We start from the raw sequence: 23,556 nt of genomic DNA, 5'->3' as shown, positions 1-23,556 counted from the left end.
ATACCCTGGACCCCAGGTTCACTGCCAGTCTGAGAAACTGCTGGGAAGCTTGGGCAATCGGGACGTGTAAGTAGGCATCCCTGAGGTCCAGGGATGTCATGAAGCAACCGGGGGTCAGTAATTTTGTAATGGAGTAGATGGTATCCATACGGAAATGTTTGTATCTGATCGACTTGTTCAAAACCTTCAAGTTTAGGATCAGTCGAAACTTGCCCGAGGGCTTCTTTACCAAAAAAATGTGGGAATAGAAGCCCTGGCCCTCCTGATGTTTTGGGACTTGAACTACAACTCCCTGACTCATCAGATCCTGAAGCAGGATCGTCATTGCAGAAGCTTTTTCTTTGTCCCGGGGAAGGGCTGTGATATAGAACCTTTTCGGGGGACACTCTGAAAATTCCAGACTGTAGCCTTCCGTGATGATTCTTTCCACAAAGGGGCTTATGGGCATCTGCTTCCACTGTAGGAGAAAGGCAGACAACCTTCCTCCTACCGGAAGCAGATCGTCACTTACTTTTGGTAGCCTGTTCTGAGGGGTTTTTGAAAAGGATACCTCCTCTACCTCTTTGGGACCCCCAACCTCTTTTATTTTCTTCCTTTTTCTTATGGGATTGATGAAAAGGACGAAAATTCTTTTTGGGGTTCTGACCCTTTTTAGGGGGAAAAGCCTTTTTCTTATCAGCCGTTCTGTCAAGTACCTTTTCCAGGTCCTGACCGAACAAAAGGTCCCCTGAGAAAGGTAAACCACAAAGTTTAACTTTAGAGGGTGTATCACCCGACCAGGTCTTTAACCATACCGCTCGCCTGACAGAGTTTACCAAGGCTGCTGACCTTGCAGCCATTTTAATGGACTCAGCAGATGCATCTGCCATATATTTGATGGCTTTCAAAATTAAGGGAAAGGACTCCAACAGATCCTTTCTAGGGGTGCCTGCCTCTACGTGACTTTGTAATTTTTCAACCCAGCACTCCAGATTGCGGGCGACAACTGTGGCGGCCATGGCTGGTTTCAGACTGGTTGAAACTGAATCCCAGGTCTTTTTGAGGAGGGAATCAGCTCTTTTATCCATCGGGTCTTTTAGGACCCCCATATCCTCGAAAGCCAGGTCTGTATGACGAGATACTTGCGAGAAAGCGGCGTCTACCTTAGGTTTCTTGTTCCACACCTCTGTGTCACTGTCTTCAAATGGAAACCTTCTCTTAAGGGTCTTGGAAAAGAAGGGAGCCCATTGAGGGTCTTTCCATTCCTTTTTTATTGTGTCCGAAAGGACTTTGTGGACCGGGAAAACCCGGTGTTTGGATTCATCCAATCCTTGATACATTTTATCATGTATGGATAACTGAATCTTTTCTTCCTGGATGTCCAGGGTAGTGTAAATTGCCTTAAGTAACTCATCCACGTCTTCCAAGGACAATTTAAATTTAGAGATTTTGCTACTATCTTCTTCCTCTTGCTCCTCCTCATCTGAATCCCTAAGGGAGGCGAGAGTACTGGTTCCTTCATCTGCCGAATCCCCATCTGTTTGTCTAGATAACGGGATTTTTGGGCTAGGTGGTGGCTGCTGAGGCTCCCCCTGACTTGCGGAGCCCTGTGCAATCTGATCCTTAACTGAACCTAAAGAGCTCGCTAGTTCTTGAACTGAGGAAAAAAGGTTCTTATACTGTTGCGAAGTTTCTTCTTCCACCAAATTTTTAATGCATTGGTTTTTGCCAAGAATCCCTTAAAGGATTTTTGCAAGATGGGCATTTCCTGGATGTCTCTAAGTGCCTAGTTTTGCCTGCAGATTTTTCCTGCAAAGGGATGAGAAAAAGAATTACCATCCCTTTTTATTAAAAAAAAAAAAAAAAAAAAAACACCCAGTGCTGCCACCACCAAAAAAAAGGGCCTGGAACTAAGTGCCACCACCCCTTACGGTTAAACAGACCAAGAGCGTTAACCTGGACTGGTAACCACAGGCTCCCTCAGGGAGGAACAACAATAAACAGACTTAGACCCAATAGAGTAAGAATAACGGCACCGCTGTACCCCTCTTACCTGGGCCTGACCGGTGCTTGCAGCGCCTGTTTCCGCTGGTGCTGTCTGTCTCTCCTCCATTGTAGAGCGCAGTCACGATAGTAGCCGGAGAACTCAGTTTTTTTTAAATTTTCCCGGCCTCCCGCGTCATCATCGAGGGGCCGGAAGTAGAAGCACCGGTCACCTGACCTGCCCCACAGACGCTGCGTTCCAGACGTCGGGAACCACTGCGCCACGCCCCCCCAGGAAACGGCGTCACCGTGCGCGACGCACTCGCCGGCCGGGACCCGGAACTGAGATGCGGAACACCGCCGACCTGCGGCGGTTACCGCTCGGCCACCAGGCCCTACCGCAGTTCCTGGGCACAAGGACACCCCCTCCCGGGAAGCCGAATGCTCCACTGAGCCGGAGTGTCTGGGGACTCCTGAACACCCCCTCCCCGTAGAGGGGGGCCGGGATGGTCACTGCACGTAAACAAACAAAGGTAAGCCAGAAACCCCTCCGCCTTGGAGAGAGCGCAGCTCCCTGGTTCCCTATGATGCTTCCACCATGGCGGAGGAAACACAATAACTGAGGCCATGGTGGAAGAGGAGGGATCTTAAAGGATCATGTGTGTTTCCTGAAAAATGGGCGGAGCTGCGCTCTCTCCAAGGTTGTCCTGAAAGGCGATATGAGAAAGACAGATCATTGTTCTGGGCTGACCCTGGTATCATGCGATGGATGTGACTAATCACAACGATCACATGTCACTTGTACAAAATGGCTCGTCATTCATAGCCATTAAATTGTGTACTATTGCGATGTCTGATTGATCAGTGATCACATGGTACAGGGCCAATCACAGCGGACCTGTAGCATGTGCTAGCTGTAGTCAATCACAGCTATCACAAAATGTACAAATTGGCATACGAATGGATGGCATTCATAAAAATGATTGCTTATACAATGATCAGTACTGGACTAAGAAATGATCATGAAAAATTTTTAAATCCTGATCACCTCCCCAGAGCAGTACAGAGATGCATCTGGTGCATTAGGCAGACTTCAACAGCAATTTTTGGAACTTTGCAAGGGGATCAAAAGAAAACCAAGTGCAGATGTACTTATAATAAAGTGCTGCAGCCATAGTTCTATTTATAAAAAAAAAAAAAAAAAAACTTGCATAAAAGACCATAAGCACACATTAACCAAAACATTACCTTTCTAAAGGAATATGTTAAAACAAAGTTGTTGTTTTTATAAAAAACAGACAATTTATTTTAGATGGATCGTGAGGGAAAGAATTGGAGAAGGGAAACTAAATAGCAAGGGGACTTAAAGGTAGGAGGTGAACATTAGAAACATTGTTTTCAATAAAGATTGTGGCAATAGCAAAAAAAAAAAAAACATCCTTCAGAAGAAAATCTAAGTAATTTCTTAAAGGCAGGAGTTAGTTGAAAGTGGTAAAAAGAAGAATCCAAATTGCACATTTTTTTTTTAACTTTCTGTAGCAGATCTAACTTTAACTCCCTTTCCTGCACCTTATGCACCTACTTTTTGCACTAGCTGGATTCACCCCGATTCTTACAAGGTGCTGCAGGATCGTTATCTACCCCGGTGAACTACATGCATCTTATGGACTTATGCCATTTAAAGAGATTGTATAATTATAACCAAGTATAACTAAATATGCTACTTCACAATTGTTTTCAAGGTTTTATCATGGAGTTGTGTCTGCATCAAATAGGGCCACAATTACACCATCTTGGCAGCAATTTATAGTTTGAATCCTCAGCTTTCATGCTGGGGAGGGGGGGGGGGGGAATAAGGCTAACAAGTTACTTCTTGCTTGCCATTTTATGGATGTATAGCTGAAAGCTAGCCACAGATATTACAGTCTGATTATACAAATATTTGGGGTAGAGGGTCCAATACATAAAAATCAAACCAAATGCTTATATGGAGCCTCTTGCTACACAGTTGCTGGTAAATCTAAAAACAATTGTACATACATCATATACTGTAAACAGATCCGAACATACGTGGCAAGCATTAGACATCTCGCCTAGTCATGTGTTATCCTCTGTACCAATGGAAAAATTATAATTCCCCTAAAAAGGTACAACATTAACACCTTAGTCTCAGTAACATCCTATAAGCATTACCTTTGCCAACCCAGATCGGTGAGCACCTTTAGATTCCATATATACTAAATATTTGTTGAAATCTTTGAATTCTTCCATGGTAGGTCGGAAAGTCATAATTTTGCAAGCAGGATTCTGCTCCTCTTTTGCAGACATTTTCAATATCCGGGGATACACTGGAAAAGATTTAATAAAACACATGATTTATACATACATTTAAGATAAATAAATTATATATATCTATAACTGGAGAGTGCAAAAATATGGTGCAGCTCTGCATAGAAATGAATTAAACTTCCAGGTTTTATTGTCAAAGCTTAAAGTGGACCTAGTCATTTTTTTCAAGTCTGTGTGTATCCAGGCAGCAGCTTCAGCTGCCCACAGTTAATATGAATGCAGCCAGACTCAGTGGAGGGAGAATTTTGCAGCATATTTGGCAAGTAGAGAATATATATATATATATATATATATATATATATATATATATATATATATATATATATATAAAAAATAATAAGCAAAGTGGTTGGAGGGAAGCTTCAGAATTGCAAAGATGTTTATATTACAAATTATGTGGGCAGACTGCAGTTCCTCTAAGTGAACAAAGTTGAAGTTAGAAGCCGATTGGCTACCATGCACGGCTACACCAGATTCTGAGTGGTCTAGTTTTAGTTACTCCCAGTGCATGGGCTCTGGCATTTCGCTTCAGGCACAGGGCATAGATGCCCCATCCCGCCCTGATACTGACAGCCCATCAAACTCTATGAGAGGCTGACAGATGCGGTGGATGATGCACCTGGTGGGATAAATGTTAAGGGCAGTATGTGCCAAAGGATGAATTCACAGAAAGCAAGAAGTCTTCGTTCCAGGCATCTGTCCCTTGACATATACTGCCCTAGATGTTCATATTGCCAGGTGCACTATCCAGCCCCATCTAGCCACAGAAGCCATCAGCCTCTCAGTTTGGCAGACACCTGTGAACTCTGCTAGAAGGTAAACACCAGGAGCTCCATGTACTAGAGCCAAATGCTAAATAGGAAGCACAAGGCCCCATGAACACTGCACATGTACTAAGACCTGGATTGTGCATCTAGCAGAATGAACATTTGGGGCAGCATACAAAGAATGACTGCCTGCAATGGAGCAAGTACTGAGCCTTGAGTTCAGCCCACAAGGTGCCCCATCCATCCCCGTCTAGTCGCAGCAGCTGTCTGTTGCTCAGGGTTTGAGAGGCTGTTAGCAGTGCAGCTAAAAAACAGAACCCCCATGCACCAGGGCTACATTCTCAGTGTGCATGGGAAGGAACTAAACTTTGTTTAATTCCCAGATAATTTCTCCTACATATATAAAAAGCAAAATACAGGAGTGTACGAGACCTTACACAAGCCATACTGTATGGTTTAACCACTTGACAACTGGGCACTTAAACACCCTTAATAACCAGACCAATTTTCAGCTTTTGGTGCTCTCACATTTTGAATGACAATAACTCAGTCATACAACACTGTAACCAAATGAAATTTTTGTCCTTTTTTTCCCACAAATAGAGCTTTCTTTTGGTGGTATTTGATCACCTCTGCGGTTTTTATTTTTTCCGCTAATAATGAAAAAAGAACGAAAATTTTGTAAAAAAATGAATTTTTTTTCATTTCTATTATAAAATTTTGCAAAAAATGAATTTTTCTTCATAAATTTGGCCTAAAATGTATACTGCTACATATCTTTGGTTAAAAAAAAAAAATTGGTTATTATTTAGTCTGGGTGAAAGTTATAGGGTCTACAAGCTATGGTACCAATTACTGAAAATTTATCAATTTGATCACACCCGATGTACTGACAGCCTCTCTCATTTCTTGAGACCCTAACATGCCAGAAAAGTACAAATACCCCCCAAATGACCCCTTTTTGGAAAGAAGACATTCCAAGGTATTTAGAAAGAGGCATGGTGAGTTTTTTGAAGTTGTAATTTTTTCCCACAATTCTTTGCAAAATCAAGGTTTTTTTTATTTTTATTTTTTTTCCACAAAAGTTTCATATTAGCAGGTTATTTCTCGCACACAGCATATTCATACCACAAAATACACCCCAAAACACATTCTGCTATTCCTCCTGAGTATGGCGATACCAAATGTGTGAGACTTTTACACAGCGTGGCCACATACAGAGGCCCGACATGCAGGGAGCACCATCAGGCGTTCTGGAGCACCCAGACCAGTTCTGACATTTCTCTCCTACATGGAAAAATCATCATTTATTTGCTAGAAAATTACATAGAACCCCAAAACATTATATATGCTTTTTTAGCAAAGACCCTAGAGAATACAATGGCGGTCGTTGCAACTTTTTATCGCGCATGATATTTGCACAGCAATTTTTCGAACGCATTTTTTTGGGAAATAAAACAGTTTTGTGCTTTTTAAAAAAAAAAAAAAACATTAAAGTTAGCCCAATGTTTTTGCATAATATGAAAGATGAAGTTACACCGAGTAAATAGATACCCAACATGTCACCCTTCAATATTGCACACGCTTGTAGAATGGCGCCAAACTTCGCTACTTAAAAATCCCCATAGGCGACGTTTTAAAAAGTTTTACTGGTTACATGTTTTTAGTTACAGAGGAGGTTTGGGGCCAAAATGATTGCTCTCGCTTTAACTTTCGCAGCGATACCCCACATGTGTGGTTTGAACACCGTTTTCATATGTGGGCGGGACTTGCGTGCACATTCGCTTCTGTATACGAGCACGCGGGAACAGGGGCGCTTTAAATATTTATTTTTTATTGTTCATTTTACTTTATTTATTTTAGTTTGACACGTTTTTCCCCAAAAATAAATGTTTTGATCACTTTTATTCCAATTACAAGGAATGTAAACATCCCTTGTAATAGGAATATAGCATGACAGGTCCTCTTTACAGTGAGATATGGGGTCAATAAGACCCCACATCTCACCTCTAGGCTGGGAAGCCTGAAAAAAAAAAAAAAAAAAAAAAAAAAAAAAAAAAAAAAAACGATCCTGGCTTCGATCGCAGCGGTGAGTCAGAAGAAGCACCGGAGGGCGAAGGGAGTGGGGACGTCCACTTTTGCCTCCCGTAAGAACGATCAAGAGGCGGAACAGCCGCCATGATCGTTCTTATGGTGTAGAGAATCGCTGGCTGAAAAAAATGATATCTGAATGATGCCTGTAGCTGCAGGCATCATTTAGATATCCCTGCACAAAGTCAAGGACCTCATATGACGTGGGCGGGAAGTGGTTAAAACACATTTTTTTCCCCAGAGTATTTTCTGGGTATTGCAGAGTATTGCAAAGTATTGGTGCGGGGGTATTGCAAAGTATTGGCCGGGGTATTGCAGAGTATGGCGCGGGGGGTACTGCAGAGTATGGCGCGGGGGGTACTGCAGAGTATGGCGCGGGGGGTACTGCAGAGTATGGAGCGGGGGGTACTGCAGAGTATGGAGCGGGGGGTACTGCAGAGTATGGCGCAAGGGGTACTGCAGAGTATGGCGCAAGGGGTACTGCAGAGTATGGCGCAAGGGGTACTGCAGAGTATGGCGCAAGGGGTACTGCAGAGTATGGCGCAAGGGGTACTGCAGAGTATGGCGCAAGGGGTACTGCAGAGTATGGCGCAAGGGGTACTGCAGAGTATGGCGCAAGGGGTACTGCAGAGTATGGCGCAAGGGGTACTGCAGAGTATGGCGCAAGGGGTACTGCAGAGTATGGCGCAAGGGGTACTGCAGAGTATGGCGCAAGGGGTACTGCAGAGTATGGCGCAAGGGGTACTGCAGAGTATGGCGCAAGGGGTACTGCAGAGTATGGCGCAAGGGGTACTGCAGAGTATGGCGCAAGGGGTACTGCAGAGTATGGCGCAAGGGGTACTGCAGAGTATGGCGCAAGGGGTACTGCAGAGTATGGCGCAAGGGGTACTGCAGAGTATGGCGCAAGGGGTACTGCAGAGTATGGCGCAAGGGGTACTGCAGAGTATGGCGCAAGGGGTACTGCAGAGTATGGCGCAAGGGGTACTGCAGAGTATGGCGCAAGGGGTACTGCAGAGTATGGCGCAAGGGGTACTGCAGAGTATGGCGCAAGGGGTACTGCAGAGTATGGCGCAAGGGGTACTGCAGAGTATCGCGCGGGGGTTTTGCAGAGTATCGCGCGGGGGTTTTGCAGAGTATTGCACGGGGGTTTTGCAGAGTATTGCGCAGGGGGTATTGCAGAGTAATTGCGCAGGGAAGGCAGAGTATTGCAGGGGTTAATGCAGGGATGGCTGAGCAGGGATGGATGGATCTGTGACTGCAATAGTCACAGATCCATCCCACACTGCTGCTGCCATCCGCGCTCTCCTCTCACACTGTACCGATCGGTACAGCGAGAGGAGGGAGGAACCGGCGTCATCAAATGACGCCGGTTTGTTTACTTGTGATCGCGCCGTCATTGGACGGCGCGATCACATGGTAAAAGACCGCCGTTGCCGGTCAGTTACCGTGATCTGTGTAGCGCCGGGTCTCATAGACCCGGCGCGCACAGAATTTTCTGTGTGCGCGCCCGAGGCGGCGCGCATTACAGCTTCTGGTGGGCGCCGTTAAATAACGGCGACCCCCAGTTAAGCAACCACCTTGCCGCCGTTATATGACGGCGGCTGGTGGTTAAGTGGTTAAAATAAAGAATACATATTTTCATTTTCAGCCAGCTAGTTCTCTAAACCTCAAAAAAACTTCCCTGAAGCCATAGCATCTCTACTCAGAATACCAATCTACCCCCTTCCCATTTCTGTAATTGCCTGATATTTTTCCCCAGAGGTATGCAAAGGTAAAATTGCCACTATCTCAAGCAATGGACTCCGGTTCACAGCACTAACGGTTTTATCTTTGGTCAGTTAAATGCCAAGGGTACTGCACATCTTCAGGCATGCTGATAGAGCACCATGCCTCTCATTACACATTAAGTATGAACATAAACATCACTTAGAATGACAGTCATCATCTGGTTACAGTGGGAAGAGACTTGACCGAGAATTGTTATTTTAAACAGATTGTATATCACTTTGATAACCACAGCCTGGAGATTATTTCTGTCAAAGTGACTGTGCGGAATAGCCGATGCGGGCCCATGTCTAAACAAAGCCATGTAATCTCTACGATTGGCTGTCAAAGTGATTGCATGATGGTGAACCATGCCGATTGGTTCCCGATTGCTGTATTATGACAGCTGCCCTGCTGTCACTGAACTAGCAGTCAACAACTATGGCATAGAATGTTTACTGGTGCATTGTGCTCAAAATAGGTACAAGCAGCAATAAATTTATTTTTTGACTCACTGCTAAAATCCATAGTCCATCAGTAACCCGTGTCCTGTACTCCAAGAAATGGCAAGTTAAAAATCTTAAAGTAGAAGTTTTTTTCCCCCATTCAACCCAGCAGGCTAAACAAAAAAAAGCTGAAAAGATCGCCATACTAACACACAGGCAATCTCCCCCACTCTGCTATGGTATTCTGACAGGGGGACTGCCCCCCCCCCCCTCCAGAACACATTGATCAGTGCTTGCTGCCATTGGCTGCGAGCGCCAATCTGATGCTAGTTTTCCCAGCATGCCCATTCGACAGAAGTTGGTTGTAGGACTGCCTTCTGTAGAACAGACAGCTGTATTCACAGGCCGAACGTTGGCCTGTTTCTGCCAAACCGACCAATTTTCGACCCATGTGTACTGTAGTGATATAAATGTCCAATAGTGGAGTCCGATTAGATAATTGATATTTAGATCAGGGTTTGACAAATTTGCTTGGAATCTAGGAGCCAGCTAAAAAAGTTAGGAGCCAGAAAACGCACCCCGTCCCGACGAGCTTGCGTGGAGAAGCGAACACATTAATGAGCAGCGCCCGCATATGTAAACGGTGTTCAAACCACATATGTGAGGTTACGCCGCGATTGGTAGAGCGAGAGCAATAATTCTAGCCCTAGACCTCCTCTAACTCAAAACATGCAACCTGTAGATTTTTTTTAAACGTCGCCTATGAAGATTTTAAAAGGGTAAAAAATTGTCGGCATTCCACGAGCGGACGCAGTTTTGAAGCGTGACATGTTGGGTATGAATTTACTCGGCGTAACATTTTCTTTCATATTATTAAAAAAAAAATGGGGATAACTTTACGGTTGTCTTATTTTTTAATTTAAAAAAGTGAATTTTTTTTCCAAAAAAGTGCGCTTGTAAGACCGCTGCGCAAATACAACGTGACAGAAAGTATTGCAACGATCGCCATTTTATTCTCTAGGGTGTTAGAATAAAAAATATATATAATGTTTGGGGGTTCCAATTAGAGGGAAGAAGATGGCAGTGAAAAATTACATTAGAATTGCTGTTTAACTTGTAATGCTTAACTTGTAATACCAATACTTGCTCACCTTCAAAGCCAAGTCGCCAGGAGGCCATTTCTAGTCGCCATGGCGACCTGGCAACCAGGATTTGTCGAGCCCTGCCCTAACATGACAGAAAAGTACAAATACCCCCCCAAATGACCCCTTGTTGGAAAGAAGACATTCCAAGGTATTTAGAAAAAAGCCTTGTGAGTTTTTTGAAGTTGTCGTCAATTTTTCCCACAATTCTTTGCAAAATCAAGATTTCTTTTTTTCCCCTTTTTTTTTTTTTTTTTCCACAAAATTGTCATATTAGCAGGTTATTTCTCACACACAGCATATGCATACCACAAATTACACCCCAAAACACATTCTGCTATTACTCCCGAGTATGGCGATACTACATGTGTGAGACTTGTACACAGAGTGGCCACATACAGAGGCCCAACATGCAGGGAGCAATTTCCGGCGTTCTGGAGCACCCAGGCCACTTCTGACATTTCTCTCCTACATGTAAAAATCATCATTTATTTGCTAGAAAATTACATAGAACCCCAAAACATTATATATGTTTTTTAGCAAAGACCTTAGAGAATATAATGGTGGTTGTTGCAACTTTTTATCTCGCACTGTATTTGCGCAGCAATTTTTCTAATGCGTTTAAAAAACAAAAACGGAGTTAGGCTTACCGGTAACTCTGTTTCTAGGAGTCTTCCAGGACAGCCTCTTGAGACCTTGGGCTCCTCCCTCTGGGTCAGGAAACACGCACACCCCTTTCTTTAAAGGTGGTCCTTCAGGCCTCCCTCCTCAGTTTACCCGAGAACTACCAGAAGGACCTGAACGACATCACACTAACACACCGTTAGCTCATTATTATAGTTATACCTTAACATGGGGTGGGAAAAATCCCGGCTGTCCTGGAAGACTCCTAGAAACAGAGTTACCGGTAAGCCTAACTTCGTTTTTTCTCAAGTCGTCTTCCAGGACAGCCTCTTGAGATAATAAGCAAGAACTTACTTGTTTAGGGTGGGACTACTGTCTGGAGAACCTTCCGACCAAAGGCTTGTTCTTTGTCCGACAGTAGATCTAAACCAGGGGTGCCCAACCAGAAGCCCGGGGGCCACATGTGGCCCGCGGAGCCCTCTGATGTGGCCCGCGACCTCCTGTTCTGGGATGGCCGATTTGCAAGTCCAGATTGCAGGTTGCCGACCTGCCAGCTCAGAGCATCAGTGTTGTGAATGAAGACGGCAGTAGAGGAAGCAAGTGGCTTTTCAGAAAGTGCACCACACCTGCAGGATATGATAGACGTCTATGGCAAAATGCAGCTAACTGGTGAGAAAACCACAGGAACACTGCGCCGCACCCACGGTGTGGGTAGACTGCAGACATTCAGTGTAAAAGCAGCCTTAGGCCCCTTTCACACAAACGGTCCAACCCAATCGGACCCTCTATTCACCTCTATGGAGCGGAAGATGTAAGACTTTTTGTCCATTTACACCCTGCCTACCTTGAATCTGATTTGCTAAAAAAGCAGAAGTGGATTCGTCCCCTTCCATCTGATTGGGCTGTGCCTGTGTCTTCTTTGCATATGCAGAGTGGACACAGACCTGTCATCTGCCCACTCCGCTCATTGTGGCCCGCGACTGGTTACTAAGTCACTTAAGTGGCCCTCGGCCTTCAAAAGGTTGGGCACCCCTGATCTAAACTGTAGTGTCTTGCAAATGTAGAAAGAGACGACCATGCTGCCGCTTTGCATATCTCTTCCGGGGAGGCTCCGGCTCTCTCTGCCCAGGATACCGAGACTGCCCGGGTTGAATGTGCTTTGACCAAGGGCGGTTCTTTACCCCCTGACCGATAAGCCTCAACTATCGCCATCTTAAGCCACCTAGCGATGGATGATTTCGATGCTCCATAACCCTTACGGGCATCCGAATAATTAACAAAAAGAGCGTCTGAACGCCTAAACTCTTTAGTGGTTTCTAAATAAAACAAAAGATTTCTTTTAACATCTAATAAACGAAATAATTCCCCTTCATCTCCTGAAGAGGAACGAAAAGTTGGCAGGACAATGTCCTGGGTCCTGTGAAACATAGAGGCCACCTTGGGCAAAAAACTAGGGTCCGTTTTAAGGATGATTCTGTCGTCCAGAATCACCAAAAAAGGCTCTCGAACCGACAGTGCCTGTAGATCACTGACCCTCCTAGCTGATGGAATTGTTACTAAAAAAAAAAAAAAACAGTCTTTAGGACGATGTGTCTCAGCGAAGATTTCTCCAGGGGCTCAAATGGCTTCTTGGTAAGGGCTCTAAGCACCAAAGATAAGTCCCAGGTGGGGCAAGCTCTAACCTTCACAGGTTTGGACCTTGCCAGTGCTTTGAAAAAGTTTTTTACGAATCGATTTTGCTGAAGAGGAGTCTCAAGGAAGATACTCAAGGCTGCTGTCTGCACTTTAAGGGTACTGATGGATAACGCCATCTCCACCCCTGCCTGTAGAAAACCCAGCACTACTGGAATACCCGGACGAACCAAACCTTGCTCTACCAGCCAGGAACTGAACTTCTTCCAGACCTTGGAATAGATCGCTCGTTACCGGTTTACGGCATTCCAAAAGAGTTCTTACCACTTTATCTGAGAAACCGTGGGCCTTCAACAATTGTTCCTCAGAAACTATGCAGTCAACTTCAGATTTTTTACCTGAGGGTGAAAGATCGGGCCTAAGGATATTATGTCTTCTCTGATCGGAAGAGTCCATGGCGGAAAAAGGGCCAGTTTCTTCAGGCTGACGAACCACAGCCTCTTGGGCCAAAACGGTGTAATCATAATCAGGTCTGTAGATTCCCTAAGGAACTTCTGAATGACCTTGGCAATCAGCCTCACCGGAGGGAAGGCATAGGCCAGATTGTAATGCCATGGGTTGGCAAAAGCATCTATTCCTGTAGCTCGGTCCTGCGGGTGAAGAGAGAAGAATTTTGGAGTTTTCTTGTTCACTTCTGTGGCAAAGAGGTCCACTTCTGGCTGCCCCCAGAGAGACACTATCTCTCTGAACACCTCCCCGTTGAGGGACCATTCATCCTGGTTTATGGGCTGCCGACTGAGAAAGTCTACCTCGCCCTTTTTGGCCTGACCAATGCTTCTTGGGACGGGCATCTCTATCATTCTGGCTTTGCTTGAAGCCACGAAAAAAACGTTTACCCTTGTTTTTCTTTTTCTTTTCTGGGAAGGCTTTCTTCCTATACTGTGTTCTCTCTAATGCCTCCTGGAGGCCTGGACCAAACAAATGATCACCCGAGAAAGGTAGGCCGCAGAGTTTTAACTTAGATGCCGCATCGCCAGTTCAAGTCTTTAGCCAGACTGCCCGCCTGGCTGCAATTACTAACGCTGCCGACCTAGCCGCCAACTTAACTGACTCTGTTGAGGCGTCAGTTAGGAAGCCAACTGCTTTTAACAGCAAAGAAAATTATTTCAAAATCTGCTGCCTGGAAGTGCCCGCAGAAATGTAAGCCTGCAACTAACCAAGCCAGCATTCCAAATTCCTGGCCACACAGGTGGCTGCAAGGGCTGGCTTTAATCCTATTGCGGAAGCATCCCAGGCTCTTTTGAGCAGTATTTCGCCTCTCTTGTCCATGGGATCCTTCAGAGACCCCAGGTCGTCAAACGCCAGGTCAGTCTTTTTAGATACCTTAGCCAAAAGGTGCATCTAATTTTGGAACCTTGTTCCACGGATGGGAAGCATCGTCCTCAAAAGGAAACCTCCGCTTGAGATTCCCCACAACGAAAGTTTTTTTTTCCGGTTGCTCCCACTCCAGAAAAATCGCTTCAATAAGTGACTTGTGTATAGGAAATACCCTGGCTTTTTGAGCACAGCACCCCTGATACATCTGGTCGTGCTTGGAAAGTTGGACTGGATCCTCACGAATTTCTAATGTTTCGTAAATCGCCTTTATAAATCCCCTACATCAAGGGATAGTTTGTACCTCGCCCCCCTGGAGGAATCTTCTTTCACCTCAGAGCCAGATGCCGAGTCCGCCTGAGAGGAGGTCTGGGATCTGGAAAGACTTTCCCTCACTGACCCTCCTGCCTCCTCCTCTATCCCTACCACTGAGGGCTCAGCCAAGGATGGTGCACTAGCTGCCCTGTAAAGGGGGGACGACATCTGTACCCTATCCATCATACCCCTAAATGACTGGAAGGTAGATGCTAGCTCTTCTTTAACTGACGCAAAGACTTTTTGGCACTCTGCCGCTGAGTCATCTTTGACGAGACTGGCGATACAATCTGGGCATAGTGGCTTCCTCCAATTCGAGCCTAACTTAGCCCCACAAACAGCACATTTCTTCTTAGGTATCTGAACCGGCATCTTGTACTGGGCTTTAACCTAAAAGCAAACAATCAAGGACAATAACCAATTAGAACACTGCCCTGACTTACTTCACCACTGTGAGTGCCCGAAACCCGTCACCTTAGGTTCCCCACCCAGGGAGGGAATAAGCAAGGTCCCATCAGAAAGAAGACCTAATCCCCCAATGTAAGGTATGGCCTACCCTTGCCACCTTACCTGAGAGATGCCGGAGCCGGTGGAACCGGAGTCTGTCGCCATACCGGCTTCCTCCATAGCCCCTGGTGTGTCTGCACGGCCCCGCCGAGCTTGTTAGCACAGCTCTGGGTGCCTGTTATCCCATGCTGCGCCGCTACAGGATGAGACTGTACCCATGCGGCGCTCCTTGATGACGCCGTTCCGCCCGTGACGTCACTTCCGCCTGGTGTACCGCAGAGACCCCGCAGTGCCGTTCCGGAAGGAGGAAGCCCCTGCTCACTGCGTGGAACGGCATGGCCAGCCATCGTCTCTCGCCGCCATCGCTGCTGTACCCCCTGGTCCGCTGGAAGCTCCCCCAGACAAAACGATCCGGAGCCTGTTTGCCCAGCATTGCCACGAGGACGACTGGGATTACAGGTACCAGGGCTTTGGGGAAACTGGTGCCAAAAAAAGAGTCCTGCTCTCTCTGAGCAACCGACAGCCATGGGAACGGCAACCACCTCTTCTACATAGAATAGAGGGGTGCCGCAGGCAGAGGAGAGTCCAGCCAGTGACTCCTACCCAGGACAGTCCTGGGAATCAGAGCTCCCTAGTCCCTATTGTGCTCCTTCCCTTCTGGCAGAAAACACAATAACTGAGGAGGGAGGCCTGGAGGACAACCTTTAAAGAAAGGGGTGTGCGTGTTTCCTGACCCAGAGGGAGGAGCCCAAGGTCTCAAGAGGCTGCCCTGGAAGACGACTTGAGAAAAACAGTTTTGTGTTAAAAAAATAAATTAAAAAAAATAAAATAAAAAACACAGTAAAGTTAGCCCAATGTTTTTGCATAATGTGAAAGATGAAGTTACGCCGAGTAAATAGATACCCAACATGTTTAAATATTTTTACTGGTCACATGTTTTTAGTTACAGAGGCAGTCTAGGGCCAAAATTATTGCTCTCGCTTTCGCAGAGATACCTCACAGGTGTGGTTTGAACACAGTTTTCATACGTAGGTGGGACTTACATATGCGTTCGCTTCTGCATGCGAGCACACGGGGACAGGGGCGTTTAAAAAATATATACAGTGGGGATCGAAAGTTTGGGCACCCCAGTTAAAAATTTGCAATAATATGCATAACGATCTGGATCTGTGACTGCCATTGTCACAGATCCAGCCCACAGTCCTGCTGCCTCCGCTCGCTCTCCCCTCTCACACTGTACCGATCGGTACAGAGAGGGGAGAGAGGAACCGGCGTCATCACGTGATGCCAGTTTGTTTACAAGTGATCACTCCGTCATTGGACAGAGTGATCACGTGGTAAACGGCCGCTATCAGCAGCGATTTACAGTGATCCGTGATGCGCCGGGTCCAGAGGTCACAGACACTCCTGTGCGCGCGCCCCAGGAACGCCGTTAGTTAACGGCGTCCCATAGTTAAGCAACCGCCCTGTAGCCGTACTTTGGCTATGGGTGGTTGTTAAGTGGTTAAATAAAAGAATTTGGAGTAGTCCAACTATGTACAATTAACTTGAAATCGGTTCAGATATTGCCGTTTTACCAACCCGACAGCTTATTATTCTAAATAGGAAACCTTCATTTTGTTTGCAATTATTAAAAATTTTAACTACCAGCAAGAATAAATTTCTTACATTTAAGAGAACCTGCCGCCACGTCCCTCCCCTTGTCACTGCCACATTACCAGCCATCCCATTAAAGTGGTCGCTGTGAGACACAGATGACAGTTGCTCTTTAAAAATTATGATTTAAATTGAGTTGATTTAAATCAAATTCACCCTGGTTATCATCATGCACAGATGCTGCAAATTCTGTCTGATCCAGTTCTGATAAATGCTCCTCAGCCCCCGTTCACACCAGGCCGATTTGACATGTAAATTCATAGCCCATTTCCGGCAACATCTGAAATCGGTGTGATGGAGACTTTTCGGCGGCACACAGAGTCTGAAAAGTAGTTCCTGCACTACTTTTAGCGACTTTGCGGGCGATTTGAATAGACATCTCTCTCAAATCGCCCCTGAAGTCCAACTGAAATGCCGGTTTGAAATCGTGCGAGTTCAGCACGATTACAAACCCACATTCATTGTGAACCTGAGCTCAGTGTTTTAGCTACTAAATGTCATCCAATTAGGTTTTACTTTAACAGTAATAAAATTTGAAAATGATTTTTACCGTACTGAACTTAAAGCAGTTGCAGACAAAGTTGGTGTCAGAGGCACACAGCTATCCCTATCCCATATGTGATTACATGCAAACAGCATCAGCCAATCATGGATTTGCACAGACTTAAGCTGGCCATACATTATACAATTTTCTTATTCAATTTCCTTTAGATTTACCTTCAAACAATGTAGTGCAAGGGCCTGCCTGATTGCATAGAAATTTAAAGGGTTGACCTCATATTATATGGTTTTGGTGAATCAAATGGAAATTTTACAAGGAAATGTATGTGGCCATACATTATATAATTTTTCTTGTACAACTTTCCTTTAGCCCTGGTTCACACTGGTGCGTTTTGACACGTCAATTCGGTGGCATTTGTCCTAATCTGTGCAACGTCGCATCTGCACAGATGTCTCTGTAAACGCAGCCGCAATCGGGACTGACAAGTGGGAGTGAAATCGTGCAAGTTCAGCTGAGCTTGCATGGCTTCATTTTCGCAGCCCAGTGTGAACCTGGGCTTAGATTTACCAAAACCATATAATAGGAGGTCAAACCTAAAAACTTTTAGGTGGATTCAGAAAGACTTAGGCTGGCGTATCAGTAGATAGTGCGGTTTTAACCCCCGCTAGCTGCCGGAAAAGGGTTAATACCACCCGCAATGCGCCGCTGCAGAGGCGTATTATTATTATTAGGAAGGAGCAGTAAACACCTCACTCCTATACCCCTCCAAAAATGCAGCTAGCAGGACTTTTGGAGCTGTCCCGCTAGCGCACCGTTTCAATGTGAAAGCCTTCAGGCTTTCACATTGAAGACTGCAGGGCACGATTTTTTCAGGCGGTATAGCAGCGCTATTTTTAGCGCTAAACCGCCTAAAAAATGTGTCAGTGTGAAAGGGGCCTAAAGCTTCATGTCCATGGACGTTTTTAAAAACGGGCTGTAAAGCTAGTACAGACGCCAGGAAAAAAGCGGCGTTTTTAAACACGATTTTTTCTGCGTTTTGCATTGAATTCAATGCACGTTTTGCCGCACTAGTTTCAGCCGCGTTTTTCTCTCTCTATTCAAAAATCACTGGTTCCCTATGGGAGCCCATTGATTTGAATAGAGGTCGCACCAGAAGTTGGATCAAGGCGACTCGTGTGCGGAGAATCTTGAAGGGGAAACCCGCGCAAATTAAGAAAAATAAATAAATTTGCGTGAGGTTCCCCCCAGGATGATACCAGAGTCTTCGGTCTGGTATGGATTTTAAGGGGGGGGGGGACACCTACGCCGCAAAAACGGCGTGGGGCTTCCCCCAAAATCCATACCAGACCCTTATCCGAGCATGCCGCCCGGCCGGTCAGGAATGGGGGTGGGGACGAGCGAGCGCCCCCCCCCTCCTGAGCCGAACCAGCCTGCATGCCCTCAACATGGGGGGTGGGTGCGATGTACCCCATACTCATTCACATAGGGTGGGGGGCCGGGTTCTAGGGGCCCCCTTATTAAAGGGGGCTCTCAGATTACAATAAGCGTGCAGACCCCGACAACCAATGGCCAGGGTTGTCGGAAAGAGGCCCTTGTCCCCATCAACAAGCACTAACCCTTGGTATCATCCTGTGGGGAACCTGGGTTCCCCTTCAAGATTCTTCGCACACGAGCCGCCCCGCAAGTCGGATCATCTTGATCCGAGTTCTGGTGCGACCTCTATTCAAATCAATGGGCTCCCATAGGGAACCATTAATTTTGAATAGAGAAAGAAACGCCGGACGAGGCTTAACACAGCGTTAAGCCTCGTTAAATCACGTTTTCCGGCATCTGACGTCTTTACAGCTCCAACGCTGGAGCTTCTGAACGCACTGGTCCTGGTTTTTTTTTTTGCAGCTTAAAAACGGCTCAGCGATCTACAGCTCAAAAACATCACGTTAGGCATAAGGCCATAGGCCAACATGGAGAGCCGTTTTTAAGTTGCAAAAAACGCTCAGAAAAGTGGCTATAAAAACGTCCGTGGACATGAGGCCTTATAGTTTTGCAACAGCTGGAGGTCTGCTAATTGCATATCCCTGCACTACATAGTCCAAGGTTATTACATAAGAAAATTAGCACTGCTGTCAGAGGCTGATCAGAAACACTTGGCCAACCCAGCTGCATAAAATGTACTAATCAGAGTTGTGTATGGCCCTAATCAATCCTGTGCATGAGCCCATGAGGACAATGGTATCTGTAACAGTTCTCACTAAAAGCACGTACAGTATAGAACATCGCATACACTGCACATGAACAGAAAATAAACACCACAGAAGAAAACATTGGTTTGTTTTAGTCTGTTGCCACTGGTGGAACACATATATGCTGTGTTGTGGAAGTGGGCCTTTATCTGTGGAGCCACATAAATGCACATTGGGGTTTGTGCTGGAACTGAGACTGGCAATCATTGCGAATACTCCAGTCACACACACCCCATCCCACTCTCTCCTTTCAAGATAGAGAAAAGCATACATTGTTTGTTTTTCTCAGAGGAGAGGAATGTCAACGAAAATGGGTAAAAACATAAATAAGTAAATAGAAGGAAATAATAATAAATAACAAAATAGCCAGAACACAGCTTGATCTAGGTGCCAGGCAAAGCTGCACAATTCTGGCCAAAATGAGAATAATGATTTATTTTGCTTAGAATAAAGATCACGATTCTCGGTGTAAAATCTTTCACATTATACCATAAAATTTGGGCTAACTTTACGTTTTTTTTTTTTTAATCCATTAAAGGTAATTTTTCACCAAACATTTGCATTTGAAAGACCGCTGCGCAAATACAGGGGGGGGGGGGGGATTCTAAGTAATTTTCTAGCAAAAAATAAAATATTTCAACTTGAAACCAACAAATGTCAGAAAAAGGTTTAGTGTTTAAGTGGTTAAACTTTCTTCATTTACACACAAGTCTATTCCTTTGATGTAAAAGGACAAATTGTTACAATGTTTAGACTTAAGTTCCATTGATAATGAATGTTGTGATACTTGGCAGACTGCCCAGATTTTACAGCTGTGGCTAATAGAAAAGAAAAAAAAGAGAAAAATAAAAGAAAGATCGGGAAATACTTTTTTCAAGATCGTGATAATGATTCTTGACGATTAATCGTGCAGCTCTACGCCAGGGTCACTATTTTTTAAGCAGGATTAAAAAAAAAAAGTCCAAATAGATATCCATTATTTACCACCAAAAGAAGGTCCAATTTATACTGAAAACCAACAAGGCACAATTCACATGGGTACACTAAGCAGTTGCAATGACAGCAGAGAAGTCTATCATACTGCAGAGTGAGACCCTTGCTGTCTGCGAAAGCAGTGGTCTCTCTGCAGAGGTCCAACACACCTTGGGCTAGATTCAGCAATGAATTACGCTGGCGTATCTATAGATACGCCGCGTAAATTCAAAGCTGCGCCGGCGTATCTTTTTTCTGTATTCAGAAAGCAAGATACGCCGACATTAGCCTAAGATCCGACTGGCGCAAGTCTCTTACGCCGTCATATCTTAGGGTGCATATTTACGCAGGCTGCTAGGTGGCGCTTCCGTAGTTTTCGGCGTAGAATATGCAAATGACCTAGATACGCCGATTCACAAATTTACGTACGCCCGGCGCTATTTTTTTACGCCGTTTACGTTAGGCTTTTTCGGCGTAAGGTTACTCCTGCTATTAGGAGGCGCACGCAATGTTAAGTATGGCCGTCGTTCCCGCGTCGAAATTTGAATTTTTTACGTTGTTTGCGTAAGTCTTTCGCGAATAGGGCTGGACGTAATTTACGTTCACGTCGAAACCAATACGTCCTTGTGTCGTACTTTGGAGCAATGCACACTGGCATATGTACACGGACGGCGCATGCGCCGTTCGTAAAAAACTTCAATCACGTCGGGTCACCAAGAATTTACATAAAACACACCCCCTCATCCACATTTGAATTACGCGCGCTTACGCCGGCCCCATTTACGCTACGCCGCCGTAACTTAGAAGGCAAGTGCTTTGTGAATACAGCACTTGCCTCTCTAACTTACGGCGGTGTAGCGTAAATACGCTACGCCGCCGTAACATTGCGTGCCCCTACCTGAATCTAGCCCCTTTTGTTTTAAAGCACCTGAAATTTATTTTGCCAGTTTGATTTTCAAAATACATAAACTAACAGCAAATGCCTTTTTCCCCACCCAAAGCCTGAACCAGGACATTAGTCAAGTGCATAAAAAAAATGCCAGTTTCTTAAGCAGGAAAAAGACCAGACAGTACGTAAAGCAGACCTAAATCCTCCTCTCCTTAACAGCAAAGAAAGCTGGCATCTTATCCTCTGATCCCTATTTGCCATGATGCTGCACATGGGATCAGTTGTGAGACAAGCAACTCAGACCGTTATCACTCATAGCCTGCCTTGAATATAACCATTTTGCAAAACAGTGAAATAAACGTGCTGAGTTCCACCTTGGGCTCCGTTCACACTAGTAAACTTGTCACACTACTTTGGACACAAAGTTGAATGACAAGTCACAGCCTATTGATTCAATGGCAACTGTTCCAATCTATGTCACTAAGTCGCAAAGACTTTGAAAAGGTTCCTGCATTACTTTGATGCGACTTCCTTGCGACCCGAGTGCCAGAGAGTGCAACGTTGCAAAAAAGTCATACTAGTGTGAACTGAGCCTTAATTCAATTGTACACCTACAGGTCTGAATGCTGGCTAAATAGACTCCATACCATAAAAAATCTTTTACTATATAAGCCTTGGTAAAGCCAGCCCAGTGTGATGTGTCCAATGCCATGTGACCAGTCGTATGCCCATGTGTCAAGTGCAATGTATCCAGCATTCTGTGCCCAAGTTGGTGTACCCATAGTCGTGTCCACTGTATGATGTACCCAGCGTTGTGTGCCATTGCAAGTCATGTACTCTGTGTGATGTGACCATTCCCGTGCCAGATGTGATGTTCCCAGAGTCGTGTGCCCAGTGCGGCATACCCAGAGCTGTGTGTGCAACATGGTGTACCGAGACTCGAGTGCACTGCGTTAGCTGCCCAATATGGTGTACCAAGAGTAGTCTGCCCAGAGTCCTGTGCCCAGCATGGTGTACCCAGAGTCAACCACTCTGTGTGGTGTGACCAGTCGTATGCCAAGAGTGGTGAATACTATATCCTGTGGCCACAGTCGTATGACCAGTGGGGTGTACCCAGAGCTGTGTGCATGGTGTCATGTGTCCAGTGTGATGTACCCAGAGCTGTGTGCATGGTGTCATGTATCCAGAGTCCTGCTCCCACAGTGCCCAGCGTGGTGTACACAGACTCATATGCCCACAGTGGTGTAGCCAGCGTTGCGTGCACAGTGTCATGTGCCCAGTGTGGTGTACCCAGGGTTATGTGCCTAGTGTGGTGTACCCAGAGTTGTGTGCGCAGTGTAGCGTGCCCACAGTGGTATGCCAAGCATGGTGTAGTCAGAGTTGTGTGCACAATGCCATGTGCCCACTGTAGTGTACCCAGACTGCTGTGCCAACAGCAGAGTACCCAAACTTGTCCAGAGTGGTGTGACTGGTTGTGTGCCCAGTGTGATGTAACCAGTAGCAGCATGGAAATGCTTGGGGATCTTCCAGGCCCTCTGCCATTCCTGCACTAAAACTGTAGACAAGACCAGTGACAGCTCCCACTTGCCAGAACAGCCAAAGGAAGTCACAAGCAGGGAAATCCTGAAAGTTCTGCTCAGAATGACAGCCCCACTTCCTGCCCACAACAAACATGGCTGATGTTGAACTGCAGCGCCTCCACCTGTCTAATCTCCTCACGTCATTATTATTATTCAGTGTGGAGATAGTAAATAAACACACACCCACCATGACAGATGCACACACCTACCCTAGGTGAGCCCCCTACTTATCAGGAATAGAGAGGGGGAAGGGGGAGTTCCAGGCCCCTCCGCTCCCTGCCCTCACACAGGGGAATAGCAACGCTCTGGACACCATGTAAATCACCACACACACATACCCGCTCTGCCTGCCCGTATGTCGCCGCTCCCTCCCCCGCACTAGCCGTGATCCCCGCAACAAGTCGGTGTCGTCGCTGCTTTTCGCTGCTCCGGCTGTCTCGGCTAAGGATGATGACGTCGTGACAGTGACGTCAAGATGTCCCGGAATACACAGGGTTAAGTGTGTCGAGAGGCGGAGCTGGCAGTGAGAAGAAAGAGAAAAGGGGGAAGGGGGTTGAGCGCGCTCCCGACATCACAGCTGATGGCTGACCGGGAACGCGCTCCCAGCTGACCGCCTACTGCACGTGCTTGTGCCCTCATTATCACTGTCCTCCCTCATGAAGTGTATGTGATAGGACGACACTATGGCACCTTATAATACATACATAGAAAGGCTTGGAAAAATAATAATAATCCATGAATATA

At 45.8% G+C, this 23,556-nt stretch overlaps 1 protein-coding gene across 1 annotated transcript in view; it reads right to left on the bottom strand.

Annotated features, from left to right (window-relative positions):
* KDM4C (lysine demethylase 4C) overlaps positions 1 to 23,335 on the bottom strand; it is a 705,949-nt gene extending 682,614 nt beyond the window's left edge. Inside the window, exons 1-2 of the mRNA XM_040357651.1 lie at positions 23,151 to 23,335; positions 4,156 to 4,310 (exon numbers count right to left, since the gene is read on the bottom strand). Of these exons, the coding sequence (XP_040213585.1) occupies positions 4,156 to 4,290 (135 nt within the window). The 5' untranslated portion in view covers positions 4,291 to 4,310; positions 23,151 to 23,335. The remainder of the gene's footprint in view (positions 1 to 4,155; positions 4,311 to 23,150) is intronic.
* Positions 23,336 to 23,556: the final 221 nt, after the last annotated feature.

Source organism: Rana temporaria, chromosome 1, assembly GCF_905171775.1.
Source record: "Rana temporaria chromosome 1, aRanTem1.1, whole genome shotgun sequence".
In the NCBI taxonomy this organism is placed as follows: domain Eukaryota; kingdom Metazoa; phylum Chordata; class Amphibia; order Anura; family Ranidae; genus Rana; species Rana temporaria.
This window is presented reverse-complemented; position numbering and strand designations above follow the sequence as displayed.